Consider the following 22,740-nt stretch of genomic DNA (forward strand, 5'->3'; position numbering starts at 1 on the left):
ATTTGACCCCATGGTAATTTGGTCACCACTTGGGTGTCCAGCACAATCCCATAAATGCTGCCGTTTCACTTACAGACAAATCAATATTTATTACTGATCAGCCCACGTTTGCTCCTCGGACCTTCACAGAGGCCCAGTGTTGCAACAGCTTGCTCTGGCAATTCATTAATGGCCGTGCAGACAGACAGCGAGTCTGGTGAACGGGGCTGGAGGAGGATGTCGCAAACAAAATATGGGAGAGATTCAGCCAGGGGATAATTTGATTTGATCTTTTCAATAGTTGCAGGGGGGGCTGGGGTCAGCCTCCCGGCACACCACAGCTACACAGAGGACGCAGTAGCTCTTTTGCACCCTGGTGCCTGTTGCCAGGGTTGTATGGGCTTGGTGGCTGGGCCAGGGCTATGCTCAGCATCTTTGATTCTTGTTGCCACAAGAGCTGAGAATGTTCAGGACTAAAGTCCAGCTATGCTGGTGCAAATAGCACAAAGAATCTTCATGATTCTTTTACAGCTTGAGCCTTTTCACCCAGAGCAGCTCTCAGAGCAGCACTCCTGGAGCTGTCACCAGTGTCTGGGGGGGCTGGGAGGTGGGCAGAAATCTGCTGAAAATAGGTCCAGTACCTATACAGGCTGCTGTACCTACGTAGAGGAAAAGCAAGCCACCCATCTCCATGTCTGAAACTGACAGTGTGTCAGTCTGTCCCAGAGTTTATTACAACCTCTGCACCAAGTGCTTTGGGAAGCTTAAGAATAAACTATGTTTAATGAAAACAATTCATTCTTATACATCTATTCTATGGCTTCCTGAAGCTGGAATATTTCAAACTCTGCCCACCTAGACCTTTTTGACCCCAGGCAGCAAATCCCTACAGATATCATTGCTGAAATCCACTGCAGACCTCAGCCTCCACTGGTTTGTCTGCACAGTCTGGACCTTTCAGATCATGATGCTTCCCTGAGAATAGTGATTCCTCACTTGAACACTGACAAGTGCTTTGCTGTGGGCTCTCAGACAGCTTTTTTCCAGTGTCCAAAACATTTATCAGGATGCTTCACTGATGATAGTGGGTGTCAGCTTCCCTGGCAGTGGTGAGTCTGAAGCACAAAGCAGCGAAGCAATCCCCCTACCTTCATGTAAAGGCCACTGCCAGAGCTGGGAGATGAACCCCCTGCCCTGCTGTGTGTACAGAAAATAGGGGCAAGAGGGTAGGGTGGGCTCATCATTCATGAGGTATGTCTCTACTGACTCCTCTCTAGAACTCAGACACCCCTTTTTCTAATCACCCTCACACTGTTTTAACTCGAGGGGCTGGAGGCGCAGGAAGGTTACTAACAGAAAGGTGGAGAAACTAGAGAGCTAGCAATAAACTCGGCAGTCACTTGAGGAGGGTTTTCCTGGGCCTGCTGCTGCCATCTAGTGACTTGTGCTGGTCTGTCTGTCAGGGGAAAGCAGAAGGCTGTGCAGCTTGAAAGCAGGTACCAAAGCCCACTTTTGCTGGGAGGACGAAGGGGAGGCACAGCAGAAAGGACTAAGGAGCTAGGGGAGGCCCCTGCATTGCCCGGCCTGCTGGAAATGAGTCTTACGGCTTGCAGCAGAAGCGTTGGATAGAGCCAGGCTGGCTGGAGCCGGGCTGGTGGTGGGACAGCAGGTCAGGGGAGCAAGCCATCTGTGTGGGGCTGAGCTGTGGCCACAAAAGGAGCTCCCCGCGCCACTCCAGCCGCTAGGTGCAGGTGTCTCACAGAAACGCAGCACCACAAGTACCCTCCGTGCTGTGAAGTGCAGCAGAAAGAGCAAGGCTGAATAGCCCAGGAGGCAGAGTTATCCTCTTATCCCATAGGTGGTCTGTCAGCGTCCAGGATGAGCCATGTCAGCAAAGCACTGTGGGGAGCTTGTGTAGCAGCTGCTGGCAGACTGCTCAGGGGCTCCATCCTCAGAGGGAAGCTTTTCCTAGGAATCAGGTTCACCTGGGACAAAACACAAATCAAATGGGGAGGAAGGTAGGGCTCAGAGGCAGCGCACCCAGCTGAGCAGAGCCACACAGAGCAAAGAGCAGTTTTGCTAGCTCTGTCTGAGCAAGTCACCCCTGTTCACACAAGAAAGTCACTAAATGAATTGCCAACATTTTATTTATAGACTTCTGAGAGACCTTGGGCTTAAAGCAACAGAGCATTGGGTGTTATTAGCCTCATGGTCCATGGAGTTGATTTTTATATGGTATAGAGAGCACATGGAACATGATTACAGGGTCTGAGCATGGGGTGCAACTTTAAACGGGCCTGTTCCTGTTCCTCAGCAAAAGTATGGCAGAACTGGAAGCAGTACGTAGAAAAGTGATGAGAGTGCTCAAGAACAGGCAAGAAATACAAGAAATACAAGAACTGTGCTAGAAATACATAGGCAAGGTGTCAGCCAGGTTGAAGGATGATAGATGGAGGAAATGACAGGGAGCTATAAAATCCTAGGTGTCCTGTAGAAGGTAAGGACAAATGAAGTCTGTGTGCAGGAACTAGTTAACATCAAATGAAATAATCAAGCTTTAAATGCAGTAATACAATGCTAGTCTGAGTTATCAGGCTGACATTTATCATTTTATTTCATCATCCTAGCCTAAGTGAGCCCACCAACTAAGTCTTAGAAAGAGATTTTCAGGGGGTCAAATAGTCTTGTATCCATCTTATTGTGGGATTTCTTGCTGTTCCTTTGAAATGGCTGATTCTAGCTACTGTGAAAGCAAGGATAATCTGGAAAAAATACTGTTTGGGTAAGCCAAGAAAGCAGAATAATAAACAGAAAATCATAAACATTACAAACCAGCTCTGTGCCAAGGGCTAGACATTCCTGATGCTCTGTATTATTCCAACAGCACAAAACAGCCACAAATTCAAGAAAATTTGCAGGGTTTGCTCTTGCCTTCTACTACAAGGAAAGGCCAATGCTGTCAGAAGTTAGACCCCTACATATTTATTTTTATGATGAAGAAATGGAAAGACCAAAAGGAGGTCCCTAACCAAGTAACAAAGAAGCATACCAGTCTCTGTTTCTTTTCTGTTTTGCAGTACCGTGGTTCCCAAGAAGTATCCAGGAGCTGGACAGATTTGCCAATCAGATTCTAAGCTATGGAGCAGAATTGGATGCTGACCATCCTGTAAGAAACAGAGTTTTGCTTTTTAACATGTTTCTAGTTTGGGGATTGATGTTTTTCTTATTTACACTTGCTCTTCCTTAAGACAAATATAGCAGACTAAGTCTCAGGCTTTTGGACAAGAAAGGTACCACATTTCTAGGGTTAGAATCAGCCCAATCCTTGCTATGAAGCTGAGCAGACCAAAAGTTGCTTTAATTTAAACAAATACTAGTAAACATGAAGAGTCACAGACATCACAGAGCACAAGGCCACCACAGGAACACTTCTGGTTTTCCCGCATGGCTCTGATGGTGACTTCAGACTCAGTGAATCACTAGTAACAAAAACTTCAGGAGCAGCATATTATATCCTGGAGATAGGAAGAGTGCTTTTTCGTGGTTGGTCACGATTGAGCTTGTGCATTGTTATGTGGTTGTTAAATCTGTCATGATTTTTGTATGATGAGAAAGAACAAAAGGAAAAGTCATTGTTTCAAAAAGTTTGTGGTTTAAATGGTAGTGTCAGATAGTTTTGTTCGCTGGCCTAGTTGATAAAAAAAAATTACTTCAGTGGTTTTTCAGCTCTTCCAAATACAAGAATACTTGCTGCTTCTACTCCCTCTCCAAGCAAACAACAACTTATTTTCATTTGTCAAAACACACCGAGTTCCACGCAGAGCAACAGAAATTGCTGCTATTAGTTTAATTGAGATAGGATGATTATAAATAAATTACATGCAGCGCAACAAAAATTGCTGCTATTAGTTTAATTGAGATGAGGTGATTAGTCATTCACTACCTATTGCTTAATTCAAGATGTGTTATGTATCATATACAATGATTCATGATATTCAGTGCAGTCGTATGAAAGGCAGAATGAAAGGAGATACACTGAGTCAATGGCCCCCTTGTGTGTCATGTGGGAATAGACCAAGACTGTATTTGAAAAAAATAATATATATAGATATGAAAAGGAATAAAGCATCTCTGCTTCAGTTCCTAGAATTATTTTGTGAGCAGTTTTATCCAGGTTACCTTAAAAAGAAGCCCAACTGCTGCAGTAAATAGGCAAGACAGCACACAGTGTGCAGAAATAAATAAATTAAAAGAGCCTGTGTTGGGATTTAACCACAAATACCAGGTTAATCCAGGACAGTGCATTTTTTTAGGCTATTGGCTGCCTTTGTTTGCCTAGCACTCTTTGATCTGCACAGTGCTTTAGCTTTCTCCTGTACCTGGTTGTGTTTCGTGGCCAATCAGTCCTGTTGTGCCATGCACCTCTGAGGTGCATTCATGAACTGAAGCAGTGCCCACAGAGTTGTTGCTATTTGCCTTGCATAAATGTCTTCTATCTGGGAAGGACATTTCTCTACTTTAGGTGGTGAAGACACTCCTAGCCCTGAGGAACCTATAATAAATGGCACATTGGGACAGGAGAATGGTTATTCCAGGAGAAGATTTATAGATTATATTTCTTATCTCTGGTAATACAGATAATTAGCTGCAAAGGTCAAACTGACCATCACAAAGTCTATTACACATTCTCTATAGTAATCATTTCCCCTTCAAATGATTGATTTTGTAGCACTAACAGGGCTTTTTGGTTAGCTAGGTGCTTACCATTCTTCTAACATTTTGAAAACAAGCACCTTGAAATATTGTTCATGCTGAAAAAAATACCTAAAAGGTCTGCCTGAACTGATGAGTGTGTTTCTAATATGGTTTAGCTCTGCTTCTCTAGACCAGCCAAGCTGTGCTGGCAACTGCGACAAGTTTCATGACAAACCAGAAGGGCGTTTTTATCTGAGGGCTGTTTATATGGTGCATTGCTCTTGTGGTAGCACCCTGCCTGTGTTGTAAAGGAGAGTGTTTCCCTTTTTCGTAGCATTTGGAAATGACAAAACAAAAGGGCTTGAGGGTGAGAAGGGCTGGAAGGCTGCAGCTGAACAGCTGCCCTGCAGACAGGGAAGGAGCAGTGCCCTTTGCAAGCCGGGTGTAGGGGAGCCAGGAAGGATGGAGGCAGCTTCCCACACCTCCTGCTACACTTCTGTCGCTCCCCAGGCAGCTTGCTGCTCCCTTGGACCAGCCATGCCCAAGGGTGCTCAGCAGGAGGAAGGCTGTTTACCACCTGCACTTACACAGGGACTGAATGTCACTGTTTCTCTTTAGGGGTTCAAAGATCCTGTGTACCGGGCCCGGAGGAAGGAGTTTGCAGATATCGCCTACAACTACAGACAGTGAGTGCTCAGTGTGTGGGCAAAAAGCTAGCCTATATCTCCTGCTCTCTCCTGGAGCTCTTGTCCTGCTGGCAGTCCCCGTTTTTCCACAAGCATCCTCCTGCTGCTGGCTTTTCTCTGGCATGTGTTTAAATCTTCCTGTTCATGTATTTATCCCCAAATAGCAGTAAAACAAAAGTAAATTGTTGCAGACACACATTCAGATGAGAACATCGCCTCCCCTCTTTCCCCACAACACCCCTCTTCCCCTGGCTTTGTTGTCTAATTGAGCAGCAGACTCAGTTGCTACTACAAAGACCTGAGCATTGAATAAAGCTGCTTCTGGTATCCTCCCCATTAAACTGGGACTGGGGGAGGAGTGCCTATCATTTACATTAAAGCAGGAGCTGCATGCACTATTAAAATAATGAATAACTTATGGTTCTGATGCTAATCCAGTGCCTGATACTCTACTTTTATCATGTCTGACCCAGCTGCAATCAGCAATTTGGGCTCTCATTTCCCAAGAAAAATAAATGAATAGAGATGATAAATTCATTTAGAACAGGCTTGCTTGATTGCTTTCAGTGATCAAATCTGGAGGAGATAAAATTCTGCTCCCAGAGCCACTCACACATTTACATCAGTAATACTGGGCCTGACTCTTGCTGAGACTGGTAAAAATTGTGATTGCAAAGGATAAGGTAACATATGTTGTACATTTAGGGATCCACTTCGCACAGGACTGTGATGAAAAGATAGTCTCTGAGCCAAAAAGCTCATAATGCTCATAAAATGAGACAAAATTGGTCTGATTGATGCAAAGTGAAAAAAGTCAGGTGAAAAAAGTCAGGAGCCCATTTTGTGGCTCAAAAAATTGGATAAGGCTTTGTGGCCAAATATGAATGGATCTAGTTTCCACTTATATGTATCCCATAGAACATTTACCTTTCCTGCTTAACAGATAGCAAATTCTAGTCTCTAGTTTGTAGGCTTTAGTTAAATCCTAGAGAAATAAAACAAAAATAAGATAATACCCACATCTTCTAAACCACCCCCCCCTCCAGTATTCAACCTGAAACCAGCAAACCAGCAAACCAGCTTAGGAAGATGAAACCATTATATTCCAAGATACAACTACTTAATATTTAGTCTGTTATGCAGATCCTCAGACACATTGAAGGCTACACAGGCTTGGACCTCTGTGAAGTTCTTGGACTTTTCAATAAGGTCTTTCACTAACAGAGTAATGAACAGAGTGTGAAAGCCCACATTTGGGCTTTTGGGTCTTGTGGAAAGAAAGTACATGTATTCAGTGACTTTGGATGCTGATTCAGGAAGAACCAAATGGGTAATGTTCTTGCCCTGGGTGCTACACATGGCAGATGACTTACAGGGTCTGCAGCAGGAGAGCAGAGGCCAAGGGAGTGTCTCTTGCAAGGGAGAGACAGGGGCACAGAGAACTGGGCAGGAAGAGAGGGACAATCAAAACTATGAGGCATTATGGAAAGTATCTGAAAAAGCAAAATGCATAGCTTGTGAAGTCAGCTACAAAGGTGAGGTAGGTCTGTGGTCAGTTTTTTCACACTTCTCCTTATCAATTTAATCTTCTGTGTCCCCCCTCTTTTGCACTTCTTTTGTCCTCCTGTTTGTGTCTCTCTGCTTTCTTTGCTCCTCTCTGCCTTTGCTCTTTTGCCTTCTTTCTTGGTACATCTACCTGTCATTTTTGTTGAATGCCTCATTTCCCTGAATTGTCTCTTCTTCGCCTTTAGCTTGCCTCTTTCTTCTGCCTTCCTTAGCTTCTGGCCCTGTTTATTCTTGCAATTTTTTAATTGAAATTTGAAAAGTTTTTAAGCCAATAATTTTCCCCTGTAGCTATGGAAGGTGGCTGAGGATTACTTAGGATTACTTAGGAGTGTTATAGGAACAAAAATCCCCGAGCAATCCTCGTAATTCAATGTGATGTTTAAAGCTCCACAAATCAAAGAAGGGCTGATACAGAGATGCAGAAAATTATGGTACTCCAGAGGAGCTGCCCTGAGGCTCAAGGGGGAAATGAGGGGGTGGGAGATGGTAGGGTGTCATCGATAGTTTAACAATGGGTCTCTGGGGCTTGGAAAGCTCCGGCATTATTCCAGCAGTGATGTTAACCCTATTAAGTTACTTAAAACCCTTTGATTTTTCAAAGCTGTTGGATTCACCTATGGCCCTATCATTATTGCTAAGAAATTGACTATTCACAGGAGGCCAAAACACATTGCTTGGGATTGTCTAATTCGTGCTAGCTTCAACATGAGCTAAGTACATGGAGGCCTGAGGGTGGGATTTGACACAAAATTACTCATTACAATTAAAAAAAAAAAAAAAAAGAGTCAAACTGGCTGAAGTCTGCATCTGTTGTAGCATAAAGCACAGCTCAGAATTTCTCTGACTGCCATGAAACAGACTTTTCTGGAGCTGGTGGTTTCCCTGTTGTAACAAAGACAATTAATATAGTGTGCATTAGACCAAGAAATACAACAGCTGTTCCATGGTTAGAAATGGAAAGAAATTGAAACCATCAGCCAGAGAATATTTTTAGAAGAATGTCTTGATAAGACAAATAAGCACTAATTTATTTGTATCACAGTAATGCAAGGGGTAGGCTAAAGGCCGGTATCACACCTGAGGTTGGTAGAGTTCTTCTCAGTCAGTGCCTAGGGGCAAGTGAGACTCCTTTTGCACCTCCATGTCAAAGAAAAGGCATCTCCCTTCCTGCACCAGCAGCTCCTGACCAGCCCATGTAGAGCTCCTGAGTATGATGCCAGTGGCATAGGACACTTTTTCTGTCACTCCTATGGAGAATATCCGTATTTGTTTTCAGTGGCCAACCTATTCCTCGAGTCACCTACACAGAAGAAGAAAAGAAAACATGGGGCACTGTCTTCAGGGAGCTGAAGAGTCTCTATCCAACTCATGCTTGTTATGAACATAACCATGTGTTCCCACTGCTAGAGAAGTACTGTGGCTACCGGGAGGATAACATTCCCCAGCTTGAAGATATTTCAAAATTCTTGCAGAGTAAGTTTGAAGCATATAAAAAAAACAACAACAAACAAAACACATGTATACGTGTGTGTATATATATATATATATATATATATAAGCATGCCTCTTCTGTCAGCTGGGGTGGTGTTTTCACAGATGGACAAGCAGTATCTGCTCAATTGTAGGCTTTGTGTGAGCACTTGGGCACATTCTTTAGCCTGTGCCTCAGGTCCCTCTTGAAAACTTTCAGAAATACATTGGTATGGATGTTCAGGTACTATGATGCTGGTACACATGGGTAGAAAATTCCCTGCTCTTTCACAACTAAACTCTATTTACATAGTGAGGGCATAGAAAACATAGTGAGGGCAAAGAAAACAATTAACTTTCTTCTACTGTGAGGAGTCCAGACAAGGATAAATCAAGTACAGCAGCTGCTTTTAACATGCCACCTTTCTGTCTCTTCAGCCTGCACTGGATTTCGCCTGCGTCCTGTTGCAGGCTTGCTCTCCTCTCGGGATTTCTTGGCTGGTTTGGCATTCCGAGTATTTCACTCTACACAGTATATTCGCCATGCGTCGAAACCTATGTACACACCAGAGCCGTAAGTACTTTGGCACAGAAAGTACATAAAGTCATAGCAGACTAGCAATAGGGTCAGGCCAACTGATAATAACCATGAGGGACTCCAGAGCACTCCTGGGAACAGTTAATGGAAAGCAGCCAAGCGACTGCACTCTTCTGAAAACATTTTTGGAAGATTTCTAGTCTTTTTAGTAAGCTGTATCCTCTTCTGCAAGTTCTTCTGGGATTGATCAGACAGTTCTACTAACTGAAGACATGCTTGTGTGGTGGCTGGGAGTCGGGAGAGCAGCATACAAAAGCATTTAACTTAGCTATTAACACCCAAAGCAGTGGTGTGAAATCTAGTGCAGGAATGACTCAACATGTTGCAAGCAAGCTTCTGGCAGCAAGATAGAGGAAGCCCAGATCAGTGACCCCTTCTCTTTTTCAGTTTTATATTGTAAAATTTCTGCCTGTCCCTGTCCTTCTCCACTTGCTGTTAAAAAAAAAAAAAAAGTTATCTTCTTCCTCTGCTTTTTATTACTGCAATTCTTCCTCCACATCCATAATAATTTTTTTCTCTCTACTTCTTCCCACATCCTCCCTTTCCCCTCCATTTTTCCACTCCTTATTCTTCTGATTTTTCTGCTTGCATCTCTTCACCCTGTTCCCATCCTGCACAAAGCCACACTGAAATCTGCCTTCCTCTCCTCTCCTCACAAAATGCCCAGGCAAATAGGGACTAACTGCAGAGTGGAAAGCCTTACTACAGCCCCTGCTGCTGCTGTTATGCAGTGCCTGCAAGTCTTGCACTGTCTCCAGAAGGGTCCAGTGAACAACATCTTTCACAGTGTGGCTTACATCTTTTCCTCTGAGTCCCTTGCCTCTCAAATCCCCAGTTTAATTCTTATTGACTGGGCTGTTCTCCTGGGCATACATCTCCTTGAAAATCTGCTCTTCAAGAATATCTGCTCTTCAAATCTGCCCTATAGAAGTCTTCCACAGACCTTGCCTTCCTGGGAGTGTCTCATCCATCTTGCCTTTCTGTCTCACTAAACTGCTTCTGGGTCTTTGAAAACTCTAGCAGTCCCTAGGTGAGCTCTTCCCCAAACACACCTGTTCAGCTGCCAACTTCAACTTGTAGTGAAAGGAGTCCTACCCCAGGAAAAGTGAGTTCCCATCTCTTAGTGTGAGGCTCTGGACCTGAACAGGGGCTGGGGTTGAGCTCCTGATGTGTATGTTGACACTACGCTGAGTTGTCTTAGTTGCCTGAGCTGCATTTAGAGCTATTTCCTGCCCTTGAGAGTGAAAAGTACATTTCCTTTGGTGGGATGATATCTTCCTGAACAGTTGAAAGGACAGTTTTCTTCCAAAAGGAAAACAAATAATACACTATCCTTCCTCTGAGGCATCTGTGAGGATAAAACCTCTAAAAAGCCTTGAGAGTGCAAACCTTGACCTCACAAGAGTCGAGTTAGAGCAAAAATGTTTGCCTATGAGTCCTGAGCATTATTTGCTGATAGGAGTGCATGCCCTGCACTCCTGACTATACGTGGACTCTAGGGCTGGACTTTGCCTAAATTAAAGTTATTCAGATGTCATGTTTTCCTGCAGTGATATTTGCCATGAGCTGCTAGGACATGTGCCTCTTTTTGCTGATCCCAGTTTTGCTCAGTTTTCTCAGGTAAGTTATTCAGCAGTTATGCTATTTTTATAACTGAACACACCAAAGCTGAGGCAATTCAGAGGATGAAATAATAGCTACAAGGGATGGGATGGTGTGGAGGGAAATTCACCTTTAAGCTTATTGTCTAAGAGTGACTGAGGTCAACTGAGTCTCCTTTTCCAAATAGCAGATGGTATTAACTATTTTCCTTTCTGTTTTGTCATCTGAGATTGTCATGGATAGGTATTCCAGAGAGTGGTGATGAATGGAGTTAAATCCAGCTGGTGACCAGTCACCGTTGGTGTTCCCCAGGGGGCGGTTTTGGGGCCCATCCTCTTTAATATCTTTACTGTTGATTTGGATGAGGGAATCGAGTGCACCCTCAATAAATCTGCAGACAACACCAAGCTGTGGGGAAGTGGGGAAGTGTTGATCTGCTGGAGGGTAGGAAGGACCTGCAGAGGGACCTAAAGTAGATGGGTTGATGGGCAGAGGTCAATGGGATGAGGTTCAACATGGCTGAGTGCCAGGTCCTGCAGTTTGGCCACAACAACCTATGCAGCACTACAGACTTGGGCCAGAGTGGCTGGAAATCTGTGCAAAGGAAAAGGATCTGGGGATGTTGGTCAATGCTCACCTGAACATGAGACAGCAGTGTGCCCAGGTGGCCAAGAAGGCCAATGGCATCCTGGCTTGTATCAGGAATAGTGCAGCCAGTAGGACCAGGGAAGTGATCTTCCTCCTGTACTCTGTTCTGGTGAGGCCTCACCTTGAGTACTGTGTTCAGCTTTGGGCCCCTCAGTACAAGAAGGACACTGAGGCCCTGGAGCATATCCAGAGAAGGGCTACGAAGTTGGTGAAGGGTCTGGAGCACGAGTCCTGTGAGGAGTGGCTGAGGGAACCGGGGTTGTTTAGTCTGGAGAAGAGGAGGCTCAGGGCAGACCTTATGGCTCTCTACAACTACCTGAAAGTAAGGTGTGGGGGGCTGAGGGTTGGCCTGTTCTCATGGGTAACTAGTGATAGGACTACAGGGAATGGCCTCAAGTTGCACCAGGGGAGGTTTAGGTTGGAAATTAGGAGACATTTCTTCTCAGAAGAGCAGTCAGGCATTGGAACGGGTTAACCAAAGAAGTGGTGGTGTCACTGTCCCTGGGGGTGTTCAAGGAAAGGTTGGACTTGGTGGTTAGGGACATGATTTAGTGGGTGACATTGGTTGTAGGAGGATGGTTGGACCAGATGATCTTGGAAGTCTTTTCCAACCTTAATGTTTCTATTCCATTGAAATGATGTATGTTTGCAGTTGGTAGCTTCCTAAGAGTAGTAAAGAAACAAACTGGAACATAGGGGAGAGCATTGCTGCATTTCTGACAACAGCTGATGTCATGAAGACTGTGAATCAGGATTTATTTACTGCTTGAAATCTAGACACAAATCACATGTGTGAACTTCTGTACCCATACGCCAAACGTTTATCTTGTGTGGGTTGTTTTTTACAGGCAAATCCTTTGTAAAGAATTCATCTAAAACCTTCTCTGTAGATGTTGATCCTTCTGGGGAAAGTTAAATGGCTCGTGATTCAAATGAGTTATTGCTCCATCTTGTAGCCCAAACGTTCGGGAAAGTGAAGAATTTTTATTTATTTATTTACTTATTTTTCTGTTGAAGTCACAGAGAAGTCTATCACAGAGGATGTCAAGTGAGGAACTGTCCCATCTGCAAATGTGTGAGACGGCTGGAGAAGAGCTTTCTCTTTGCTAGTGTTAATGTCTCTGGAAAAGAAGCCAAACCTCAGGGAAGGAGTAAATTTAGGCTGCATCTTACCAGAAAAACAAGAAAAAACAGACAGACAGACAGGAAGGAAGGAAGGAAGGAAGGAAGAAAAGAAGGAAGAGAAAGACAAAGAGAGACAGAAATAAAGACAGAAAGAAGGATTGAGGATAGAAGGATGGGAGGTCAAGGACAGAAAGATGGAAGTACGGAAGAAGGGAAAGAAAGGGACATAGCCTTTATGTAACAACCTGCTCACAAGACAGAAATTAACCTGCTGTAGCTATTAGCACTCAGTATTGACTGCAGGCTCTGCATTTCCCCAGGACCAGGGATTCCTTCAAAATAGCCCCTACTGCACTTCGGCTTATTGGGATTTGACATATTTGACAATAGCTGCACTAATGCTTTTGGTTTGGGAAAGGGTACTGGGGGCGGGGGCTCTGATTTTACATTGTGCAGTCCTCACTGGAGCAAAGTGAGAAAGGTACCTGGTTATATACAGTCTCATGTAGCTTCTGAATCCAGCTATAGCATGCCTCCTGGGAAAGTTTCTATTACCTCCCAAGGTATGAATGAGCTCTTTCAAATCATGCCCTGTCATTCAGGAAAAAAACACAAATAAACAAACATGTCTTTCAAGGCTGCAAGAAACCTCCTGCAATCCGGACCCATCAAAGCAAAAATAAATATTTAAGCAGTATGGATGTGATTGATTTATCTTCTTTTGACTGTATCATTCTCTTGGGTGTGCATTGTGGGCTTGATCAAAAGTCTGTCAAAGCAAAAGGAGAATTTTATTTGACTTCAATGGCTTTTGTACCAAGCACAAAGAACTATGCCTTGTAAATGACATTTAGACAGGACCCTTTTGTTCATTTCTGGAGAGAGTTCTGGTTTAAAATTGATGTTGCACGATAGGAATATGTCCTGTAAACATTTGTGTGTGGTAATAAGTGATGGTAACATTTAAAATGTGAGAAATTACATAAGACAAGACAGGAAGAATGTTTGCAATAAATGGCTTGAAGAATAATGGTTTATTGTTACAGGAAATTGGACTGGCATCTCTGGGAGCTCCAGATGATTTCATCGAGAAACTTGCTACGGTAATTTAATAAATGAGGGCCCAGTTTTCCAAAGCACCCTGTGTTGTTTAATTCTGCTGCCACTGAAGTCACTGATAGAACTCCCATAGAGTTGAATGGGAACAGAGTGAAGTCCATAATTGGAAAACCCCACCCTGAAACAGTTACATTAAAGAAAAATAATTTTGGCACCACTTATTCAAAGTGACAGTTGTGATTAAACACAGAGGGCCAGACAAGACTTCCTCCAGCACAAACATATTAGGCAAGAGGAGATTACATGTTACTACATGCCCCCAGTGAATTTCGGGAGACAGCTTCCTTAGCTGTTCTACCTGCTAGTGTTCCTTTTCTTCTGCCCTGCTGGGCAGATAAGTTAATGCTTTACCTGAATCCTGCTCTGCGACTCCAAATGAAAATCAGGAGAAAGAGAGATGAGATTAGTGACCTAACGATCTAGATGAGACTAGTGATCTCCTTAGCCTATGAGATTAGTGTCCCCAGTGCCAGCTCACCTGGCAGAGTACTGCAGCATCTTTGCTGTTTCTGATAGATGAAGTAGTTTTTCTGAGGCAGGGCACATATCCTTTCAAACACATAGTAGCAGACCAAAAAGTCAAGGTAGGCCACACAATGATGTCTTCTATTGCAATAACAGCTCATTCCCTCTGTGCTGCTGCAGCTAGATGCCCTCTGTGTAAAACAGGAAACAAACTTATATCATCAAAGGTTCAAACTTAACTGAGTTGGCCAGACCAAATGAAATTTTATTGCTATAGTTTCATTGTCTCTGCTCTGCTGACAAATGTAAGCACAGTAAAACACAACTGCATTTGTCAGGAAGCTCAATTTGCACCGTGGCCCTTCCAGAAGAAGAATTTCAGTCTGTGAGGATGTTTATTGTATTAATGCAGTTGATATTTGACACACTGCAATATTTTAAATAGAAAAGCAAATTCTAAATGCATTCAAATCAATGATGCGTCCCTGCCCATTTGATCAAGGAATCATATGCTTCTCTCTAAATTTCTTTCTAGGTTTATTGGTTTACAGTGGAGTTTGGACTATGTAAGGAAGGTGATTCACTAAAGGCATATGGTGCAGGGCTGCTGTCTTCATTTGGGGAGCTACAGGTATGTTCTATAAATCATTTTGAAGATGATACATTGTTCATACCTGGGTTTTTATAATTGCTCAATTTTCTCTTCCAGATATGTTCAAACCCTTATTTTCCTTCATACTTTGTGCACACAAGTAGCATATAATGTCATAGTTCACTGAAGTGCTCTACCTAATAGATGTGTCCGTGTATTTATAGACAAAGGGCTCATAGCTGCTTCTTTCCTAGTAAGTCACTGTGTCATTGGTATTCCACAGCAGCAAGTTTTCCCTTTGAGAAACTGGGTGGTATTCAGTAGCTCTATCTTTCTTTCACAGCAAATTAAAGCACTTTTAAACTGAAACAAACTTCTTACCCTTTTGCTCATAGTACTGTTTATCAAGTAAACCTGAGATTCAGCCTCTTGTCCTGGAGAAGACTGCTGTGCAGAAGTACCCTGTTACTGAGTTCCAGCCTGTCTACTTTGTTGCTGAAAGTTTTAAAGACGCAAAAGAAAAGCTAAGGTAATCCAGTCATTCCATATATATGATGCAATTTCTCGACCTCTGCAAACACAGTGGAACTCATTGTCATAACAGGTATTGGGTTGACAGGTATTGTTTTGAGAGGCTTCATAATAAATTCTTCAGTGCTCAAAGAGACTTAGGAGTTGTTACACTAAAAATTTTGTTATGGGGAATGAAAGGAACATGCCTTTTATATGAAGCCAAGAATTTCTGCTTATCCTAATTGAGTTTCATCAGTATAACAAAAATACATATAAAAATACATTATAAGTCCAATTGCACTGATAGTAACACATAGGTTCAAAGCTAGCTAATTAACAGATATAAGTCTCTTTAACATTGCTATAGTTAAAATTTGTTATAAAAAATAATCTCCCAGTATATTCTCCTTTTCTACTGAATTTATGCCCACCCTTACAATTTCTTTTGTGTCCTAAAGTCAATGGTTTCAGTCTGGTGGTGGTGGTGGGTGGAGTTGTCAAGTAATCAGCATCTGTTGAGGTCTTCAGGGCAGAGCTGTGATACTAATGAAAATAGTTTCTTTCTCTCTTTTGTGAGGAGGAGGAAGGTGTTGACGTTCTTGATGCTTTGTTTCTTCCTCCTGAGTCCAAAGTGTGTTCAGGGCCATTTTTATGTTCTCTAATATTCCTTATATCTTACTTCTTCTGCATTGTTCTGAAAATATGTTTTACTTCTGACTTTACAAATGTATGATAAATATTATTTTAGGTCTTTATTTTTTTTTTTCCTCAGCTCTTAAGTTACTATGAGTAACTGACCAGTGGGGAATTGGAGAGTTGCTAATAGCCTGATAGCCCAGGGACCACAGCATCATCCTTTAAGGCCTGTTATCAGCCCATGACAGTAGTTCTTTATGTTTGATTATACTTTAGGGCCAGACTTAGTTCACTCTATACAGCACAACTACACGGTATTCCTGCCTATATGGAAATTATTAACATTAGGCATTATAGCACACAATTATTCAGAATTGAGCTAAACTAAAACAAATTAGGTAATAGCTACATGGTCATTAGACAATTGCTATTACAGCTAAAAAAAAAAAAATGTCCAAGACAGCCTAATAACCTTCAACCCAAGACCTCTGTTGTTAGCTTAATACAGAGCCTCCAGCTTGTTACCAGCAGTGTGTTTACGAGCCTACAGGGCTACACAGTAAATGTTTCAGTCATCTGTGACTCAAACACAAATTCAGTTCCAGTTCAACAAGACTTTGAAGTAATGGCCCAGGTTCAGTTCTCGTTCTTGAAACAGGACTGGCTCAGACTGCATTTGTGGTTCAGCTTGGGTTCCACCTCACAGCAATATTTCTATTTTTGTTTAAAAACAACAACAACATTCTTTCTGGATGTTAGCCAAGCCACTGGGGGTTAGCCTTGTTCACACTCAACAAATCTTTCACATGAGATGCCATAGAGGGACTTGTTTCAGACCTGCCATCTCTTCTTTCTCTCTCTCTCTCTCACAGATGAACACATACCAAGACCCAAAACATTTTGCTTTCCTAGGCTCCTCAGCTTCTGGGTCTTCCTAGCTACCTCCTCTGCTTTTTCCTCAGTCATCATAAACCTACAGCCTCTACTCCTACCATTTGCTCTGGGCCAATAATTGAGAAAGATAGCTTTCTCTTCTGGTTTATGCTATTAATATTCTGCATACATTTTCTATTTTCTCTGTGTACTTCTTCTCACTGAAATGAACTGATAAGAACTGATAAGCAAGCTCCTTTAAAAAAACGTAAGATGTTGCATTGCTCTATAAAAAGGATCTTGGGGCTTCTTTATTTGTTTCAAAGATCAAATTGGAGAACTGATTAAACTGAAAGAGGTGAACAGGTTGGTCCAATGCCTGTATTGGCGGGTTATGCCTGGGTGCACATTTGTGTGTGTGTGTAACAGAAAACCTCCCTGAAAAATTCTTCCGAGGCTGACCTGGAAATTTCATATTGAGATATTCATCTCCTAATAAGAAATTCATTTCCTAATACGAATCTTACTTGCAGCTGAGATTTAGGAAGACTGTCTTCTAAAGTGGATCTGTCCCCTTAGAAAAACACTTTCATCATAGCTAACCTACATTTTTTTTTACTGTCACACCTTGTGGCCTGCTCACACTGAAATCTGTTTGAAACAAGAGTTTTAGCTGATAATAATTAGGACTAAACTGAAGGAGCAAAGTGGAGGTGGCATCCAGCATATTCCACTCTTCTGGGCCTATGGGATTTAACATGATGAGTCACAGTCCGTATAGTGGGGTTCCATAATCAATTCCTGCGTGCTTTCCTTCCTCTTTCAGCAATAACTTCAGTAATCTGAAGCAGATATATAAGCCAGTATCCTGCTGGGGTCTGCAAGGAGTCTGGAACAATAGCTCTGACCATCTCTTCCCACTCAGAGTCTTCCTTTCTACAGTTCTGTGGTTATGCAAATCAGTATTTTCCCAAGATACTGAATTCTTACTGCTTTTGCTGTGGAATTAACTATTTTGCAGCTGAGAATAAGACTGCAACTTCACTCCACTGACTATCTCCTATATTTGCAATGACCTGTGTGCCTCTACTAACAATGCCAGAAATTGAGTCTGCTTGCTCCATGATATGCCAGAATGGCATAGATACTTGTCCTTGATTTCCCAGAAATTGTAAACATGGATCAGGATTCCTATCTTTTGCATTCCTGAAAGGAAAAAGAAGTTTTAAAGTTTGGCAAATCCTAGTAGCTATGTAGTTGGACTATATCAGGAGCACTGTTGACATGCCAATAGCATAATTAGGCCTGTTTGGGAAAAACAAAGGTGGTAAGGATAAAAGAACATTCAAGCATGTTACAGAATGCTGTAGGTTTCAGCTCACTCAGCAGGAATTTCAGTTATTTCCTTTCACAGATTTTCTTATTACCCTTACCAGCAAATGCATATACCAACCAAAAAAGAGAGTTACTGAAAATAGGAGCTTTTCAGGTTTGCATGTGTTTTTGTATTTTCCCTCAGGAAATTTGCTCAGACAATCCCTCGTCCTTTCTCTGTTCGGTACAATCCCTACACCCAGAGAATCGAAGTCCTGGACAATGCAAAGCAGCTGAAGAATTTAGCTGACACCATCAACAGTAAGGAACCACACATTTGTTAGCTTGAATTCCTCAGAGCTTGAATCAGAAATAGTAACCACAAAGCAGATTTTGTCTGGTTGCCTTTTGTGCTTTGAGCTTGACCAAGTTCAGTCATCAAACATCTCCTTTATGGTGCAAAAATTCCTTCCTAATTCTAGCTAAACTTCCAAACAGCACTTCCACTTGACTATAGTTTGTTACATCTGAAATTTCCAGTTTTACTGGAAGTGCTAGGAAAGGCCAGAGGGTGATGGATTCTGACCTGAGGTTCTAGTTGTTTTCAGCAAGGAAGTAAAGGGAAAGCTTGGCTTAGTCATATTTTCTTTTGTCATCCTAGCTTTTTCCCTGATGTGGAATATTTTTAATATTGATTAGCCTGCTAAGAGCCAGCATTCCTATTCCTGCAAGCCAACCTTGTATGGCTGATGAAGGTGAAGAAGGACTGACTTTAAAACCTCTACTTCATTATGACCCTCATAAATGTGTCCAATCCAGCATTTATTTGCTCAACTGTTTTTTTTTTTTTTTTTTTTTTTTTTAGGGAATGAATATAAATGGTGAATATATACAGGGGTTTTAGAAATGGGATAACTGTAGGATTAATTACTGTGATTATTTCCTTTGCAGGTGAGATGGGGATCCTTTGCAATGCTCTTCAGAAGATAAAATGAAGATTGTCTATAACTCATACTAATCATCAGCTACAGTATAGAAGCTGCCATATACAAATACCCATCTTCACTTAGCCTCAGTCTATTTTCCTGTGTACTGCTTGAATGCTTGTCATATATCTTAATTATCACAGATTATCAGACAAAGAATCAGAGAATGGTTTGGGTTGGAATGAGCCTTAAAGACCACCTATTTCCAATCCCCCTGCCATGGGCAGGGACATCTCCCACTAGACCAGGTTGCTCAAACCCTCATCCAACCTGTCCTTGAGCACTTCCAGGGATGGAGCATCTACAGCTTCTCTGGGCAACCTGTTCCAGTGCCTCACCATGCTCATAGTTAAGAAGTTCTTTATATCTAATCAAAACCTACCTTCTTTTAGTTTAAAGCCATTACCTCCTGTCCTTTCACTACACTCCCTGACAAAGAGTTCCTCCCCAGCTTTCCTGCAGGACCCCTTTAGGCACTGGAAGGCTGCTGTGAGGTCTCCCCAGAGCCTTCTCTTCTCCAGGCTGAACAACCCCAACTACTTCATCCTGTCTTCAAAGGAGAAAGAGACATTTGCAGGTGACCCTTGCCTCTTTTGGCCTTCAGACACTAATCCATTTTTTTTTCTGACTAAAGCATAAACATCAACTTAGTTCTGGGAATCTAGGGAAACCCTCTGTATCTCTTGTGCCAAAGGTTGGCAGAAGGAGGAGATCTCCACCATGCAGAACTACAATCTGCTGCAGACATGGGGTTGCATTACCACACTTGGCACAGTGACTGGATGGTAATACCTAACACAGACTAATCCACTCTTTTTCTCTCACATTAATCTTTCCCTCAGTCCCTTACATTTGTGCATATTCTCCATGAAATCCTAATCTCTACATGTTTCAGGGAATATACACATGCTGTTTGGCCCTGTAGAGTTTGACCTTCCCTTGGTGAAACTGTACTGCATTTACACGAGCACCTCTATCGTGAAATATTTTTTTTTCTAGAAGTGTGATGTTGCCATTGATAAACAGCATAGATGCTAGTAGAAAAAACAGCAAATATGCTGCAGCTTCATTAACAAAGATGTATTGCCACACACAAATATACTGTATTTGCACAATGATTAATCCCAAAAAGGTCTGTGTAGGTCAAGAATACTTTATGCTGTGTTCTGTCATTGATTTGCAGAATGGAGTCCCTAAGCAAGGCACTGAGACTGCTTATCCAGAGCATGGGGTCCATGCCTCAGTACAGTACCCACAAAAAGGCCTTTTCAGAGAACAGTTACCAAAAGACACATCTGTGTGGCTTTTTGCTGTTGGATGCTAGGTCACTTTGCCAATACTCTGTGCAAATAAAAAATAATGCAGAAGTTTTAGCATGTCATCAAGGCCTTATTAGCCCAATCTTAGAGCTGTGATGGCTGTAACCTTGTGTAACATAATTGTCTTAGAGCTGATTCAACAAGCTGACAGAAAGGGGAGAGCTCTCTAAACTGACTTATTCAGCTACTCACTGAGGAAAGCTGAGGTGTGAAGGTTACCTTGTACAGTATGTGTCCTGAGAGTGGGTGCTTTATTCAGCACCGCTGCAAGGTATCTCCAAACTTTTTGGGCTCATAATCCAGGTGGATAACAATACCCTTCCTGTTGGAAATGAAGGAGAATTGTGTCTTTTAATGCAGCTGAAGATATCAGAGCCTTCTGATTCCTAATTCACCGTATCTGTGGCTAGAGTCCCCACCAACGCTATAGGAGACACGGTTAGCCTGTGTCCCCAATCTGAATGTATTCAAATTCACAGACAGAATAATTCAAGACAAATCTTCAATCATTATGCTTTTTGGAGTCTCCTCCCTTCCCCCGCCTGAGTTTAAATCTCCTTTTGTTAAAGCACTTTTGTTCTGCCTGGAGTATAGCTTGACTGAGGCAGAAAATCGAAACAAGGGTGTTTCTAGTTTAACCCAGATGAGCCATAGAGATAGAAGAGCTTTGATGTTCAGAAGCCTATTTCTGTATTTTCTCCAATAACTTTCATTCAAGACAGCTAAATGCTCTCTTGGACTGGTCCACATTGTATAATACCTTCCTGTAGCTCCCCAGTTGAAGAAAAGAGATCAGCACTTGTATATTGGAACTGAATCAACCAAAGAAATGCAGAACAGTATTTCCACCTTGAAACAGTACTGCATTATGATACCAACATGATTCAAGAGTCATATTTCTGTTAGAAGATCCAAAGATGAAGGGGGATTTGAAAATTCATAAGTTCAGTACCTACTATTGTACTACTCTTGTATTTATAGATTGAAAATCAGTGGAGCTTCAGTCTAAGCATCATCCTCTAGGAAGACAGAAAGTACAGCTGTTTCCATTATATTTATGGTGGCTAATAACATTAATCTATGGATACCAGCTGGAAACCTTTTCTGTAGAAGTATACTTATGCAAAATGGAATCATTTAGGTGCTTTGAAGTAAGCTTTTTTATCTCTGTATCTTTCTTTTTTTTTTTTTTTTTTTTTTTTTTTTTGTTCCTATGACAAGGTCTATGTAGAATTTTCAGTTCTTGGCATGTATTTTCAGTGTGAAAATAACCCATATTTTTCTCTCTTTATATAATAGGACCCATAAGGTAACTCTGTACCAAAAAAGACAATTTCATCCCAAGGGTGAAGTCTTTCAAACTAATCCACAGGCAGCTTTCCAAGCTCCTCTGCTTTTGATTTCTGTTCTGCATGATAGCAGTGGTAAATCGATGGAAATGTTAAGAACACAGGATTCATGATTGTCTTTTATGTGCAGGTGGAATGGTTAAAGAACATTGATGACACAAGTCTGATTCTGAGTCCATTAATGTAGGTGTAAATGAACAATAGCTCAGCTAAAGCATCATCACATAGCTGTTCAGAAAGACTCAGAGATGAGAAAAAGTTAAATGCTTAGTATTTGAAAAGTAGAGGACATATACTGAGAATAGATTTTCTTGAAGAAAAATAACAGTTTTAATGTGCTTTAAATAATACAAAGTAAATTTCATTTAAAATGATACTTCTTTATGGGCCACTTCTTATTTCCACGCTAAAGAAAATTAAAAGTGTGTAGCAAAATGCTCTTTGATTTATCTGGACAATATAAATCTTATAGGTAAGTTAAACACCCAAGTTAATCAGAAGTAAATACACAGGGGAGAGAGAAAGACCATCTGAGGTGTGCTCCAATTAAAAAAAAGGCTAACCTGCAGTGACTGAGTTTCACTCATCCTGACAAGATCATGGAGCTTTAACAGGAAGCAGAGATTTGAAAAAAAAGTCCCTTGATGTGTGTAATTACCTAGAAATATACAGCAACATATTACTTTACCTTTGCATACTCTGTACATCTTTGTATGCTACACTGACTAACCCATCCCAAGCTTACCTTCTAGGTAAACTTCCTCAGTTCTGTCTTACCACGCTCACATTTCTTAATGTCCTTGTCTCCAAGCTTTGTTTCAGGTAACCAAAGAACCCTCTCATGAGGCCCTCTTCCTTTGCAGTGACCTTGGCCAAGGCCAGTGATGGTGTTGGAGGCAGGAAGTCATCAGCATGAAGTTATATAGGGATGTGGTCTCCTCTGGGCATCTTAAGATGCCTAGATCTGACAGCAGCCTTGCAGTAGGGATGTTTTATTCCTTAAAGGATGCAGAAAATCTTGAAAGAGGGGTTAAGCACAGGAAGAGCGCACAGGAGTTCATTCTTTTAAAGCCTGTCACTTTGCTGCTCTTCAAACCATGCTGGCAATTGGCAGAGAAAACTTTTTTAATGTTGAAATGTAACCATTTAAATTAACCTAAATAAAAATAAAAATAAAAATAAATGTTAATGCCACATCCAACTCA

At 41.9% G+C, this 22,740-nt stretch overlaps 1 protein-coding gene across 1 annotated transcript in view; it reads left to right on the top strand.

Annotated features, from left to right (window-relative positions):
* PAH (phenylalanine hydroxylase) overlaps positions 1 to 22,740 on the top strand; it is a 40,264-nt gene extending 17,524 nt beyond the window's left edge. Inside the window, exons 4-13 of the mRNA XM_005022554.6 lie at positions 3,057 to 3,145; positions 5,293 to 5,360; positions 8,203 to 8,399; positions 8,835 to 8,970; positions 10,545 to 10,614; positions 13,416 to 13,472; positions 14,489 to 14,584; positions 14,941 to 15,074; positions 18,087 to 18,202; positions 18,833 to 22,740. Coding sequence (XP_005022611.1) covers positions 3,057 to 3,145; positions 5,293 to 5,360; positions 8,203 to 8,399; positions 8,835 to 8,970; positions 10,545 to 10,614; positions 13,416 to 13,472; positions 14,489 to 14,584; positions 14,941 to 15,074; positions 18,087 to 18,202; positions 18,833 to 18,876 — 1,007 coding nt within the window. The 3' untranslated portion in view covers positions 18,877 to 22,740. The remainder of the gene's footprint in view (positions 1 to 3,056; positions 3,146 to 5,292; positions 5,361 to 8,202; positions 8,400 to 8,834; positions 8,971 to 10,544; positions 10,615 to 13,415; positions 13,473 to 14,488; positions 14,585 to 14,940; positions 15,075 to 18,086; positions 18,203 to 18,832) is intronic.

This window comes from Anas platyrhynchos, chromosome 1 (assembly GCF_047663525.1).
Source record: "Anas platyrhynchos isolate ZD024472 breed Pekin duck chromosome 1, IASCAAS_PekinDuck_T2T, whole genome shotgun sequence".
Lineage (NCBI taxonomy): Eukaryota > Metazoa > Chordata > Aves > Anseriformes > Anatidae > Anas > Anas platyrhynchos.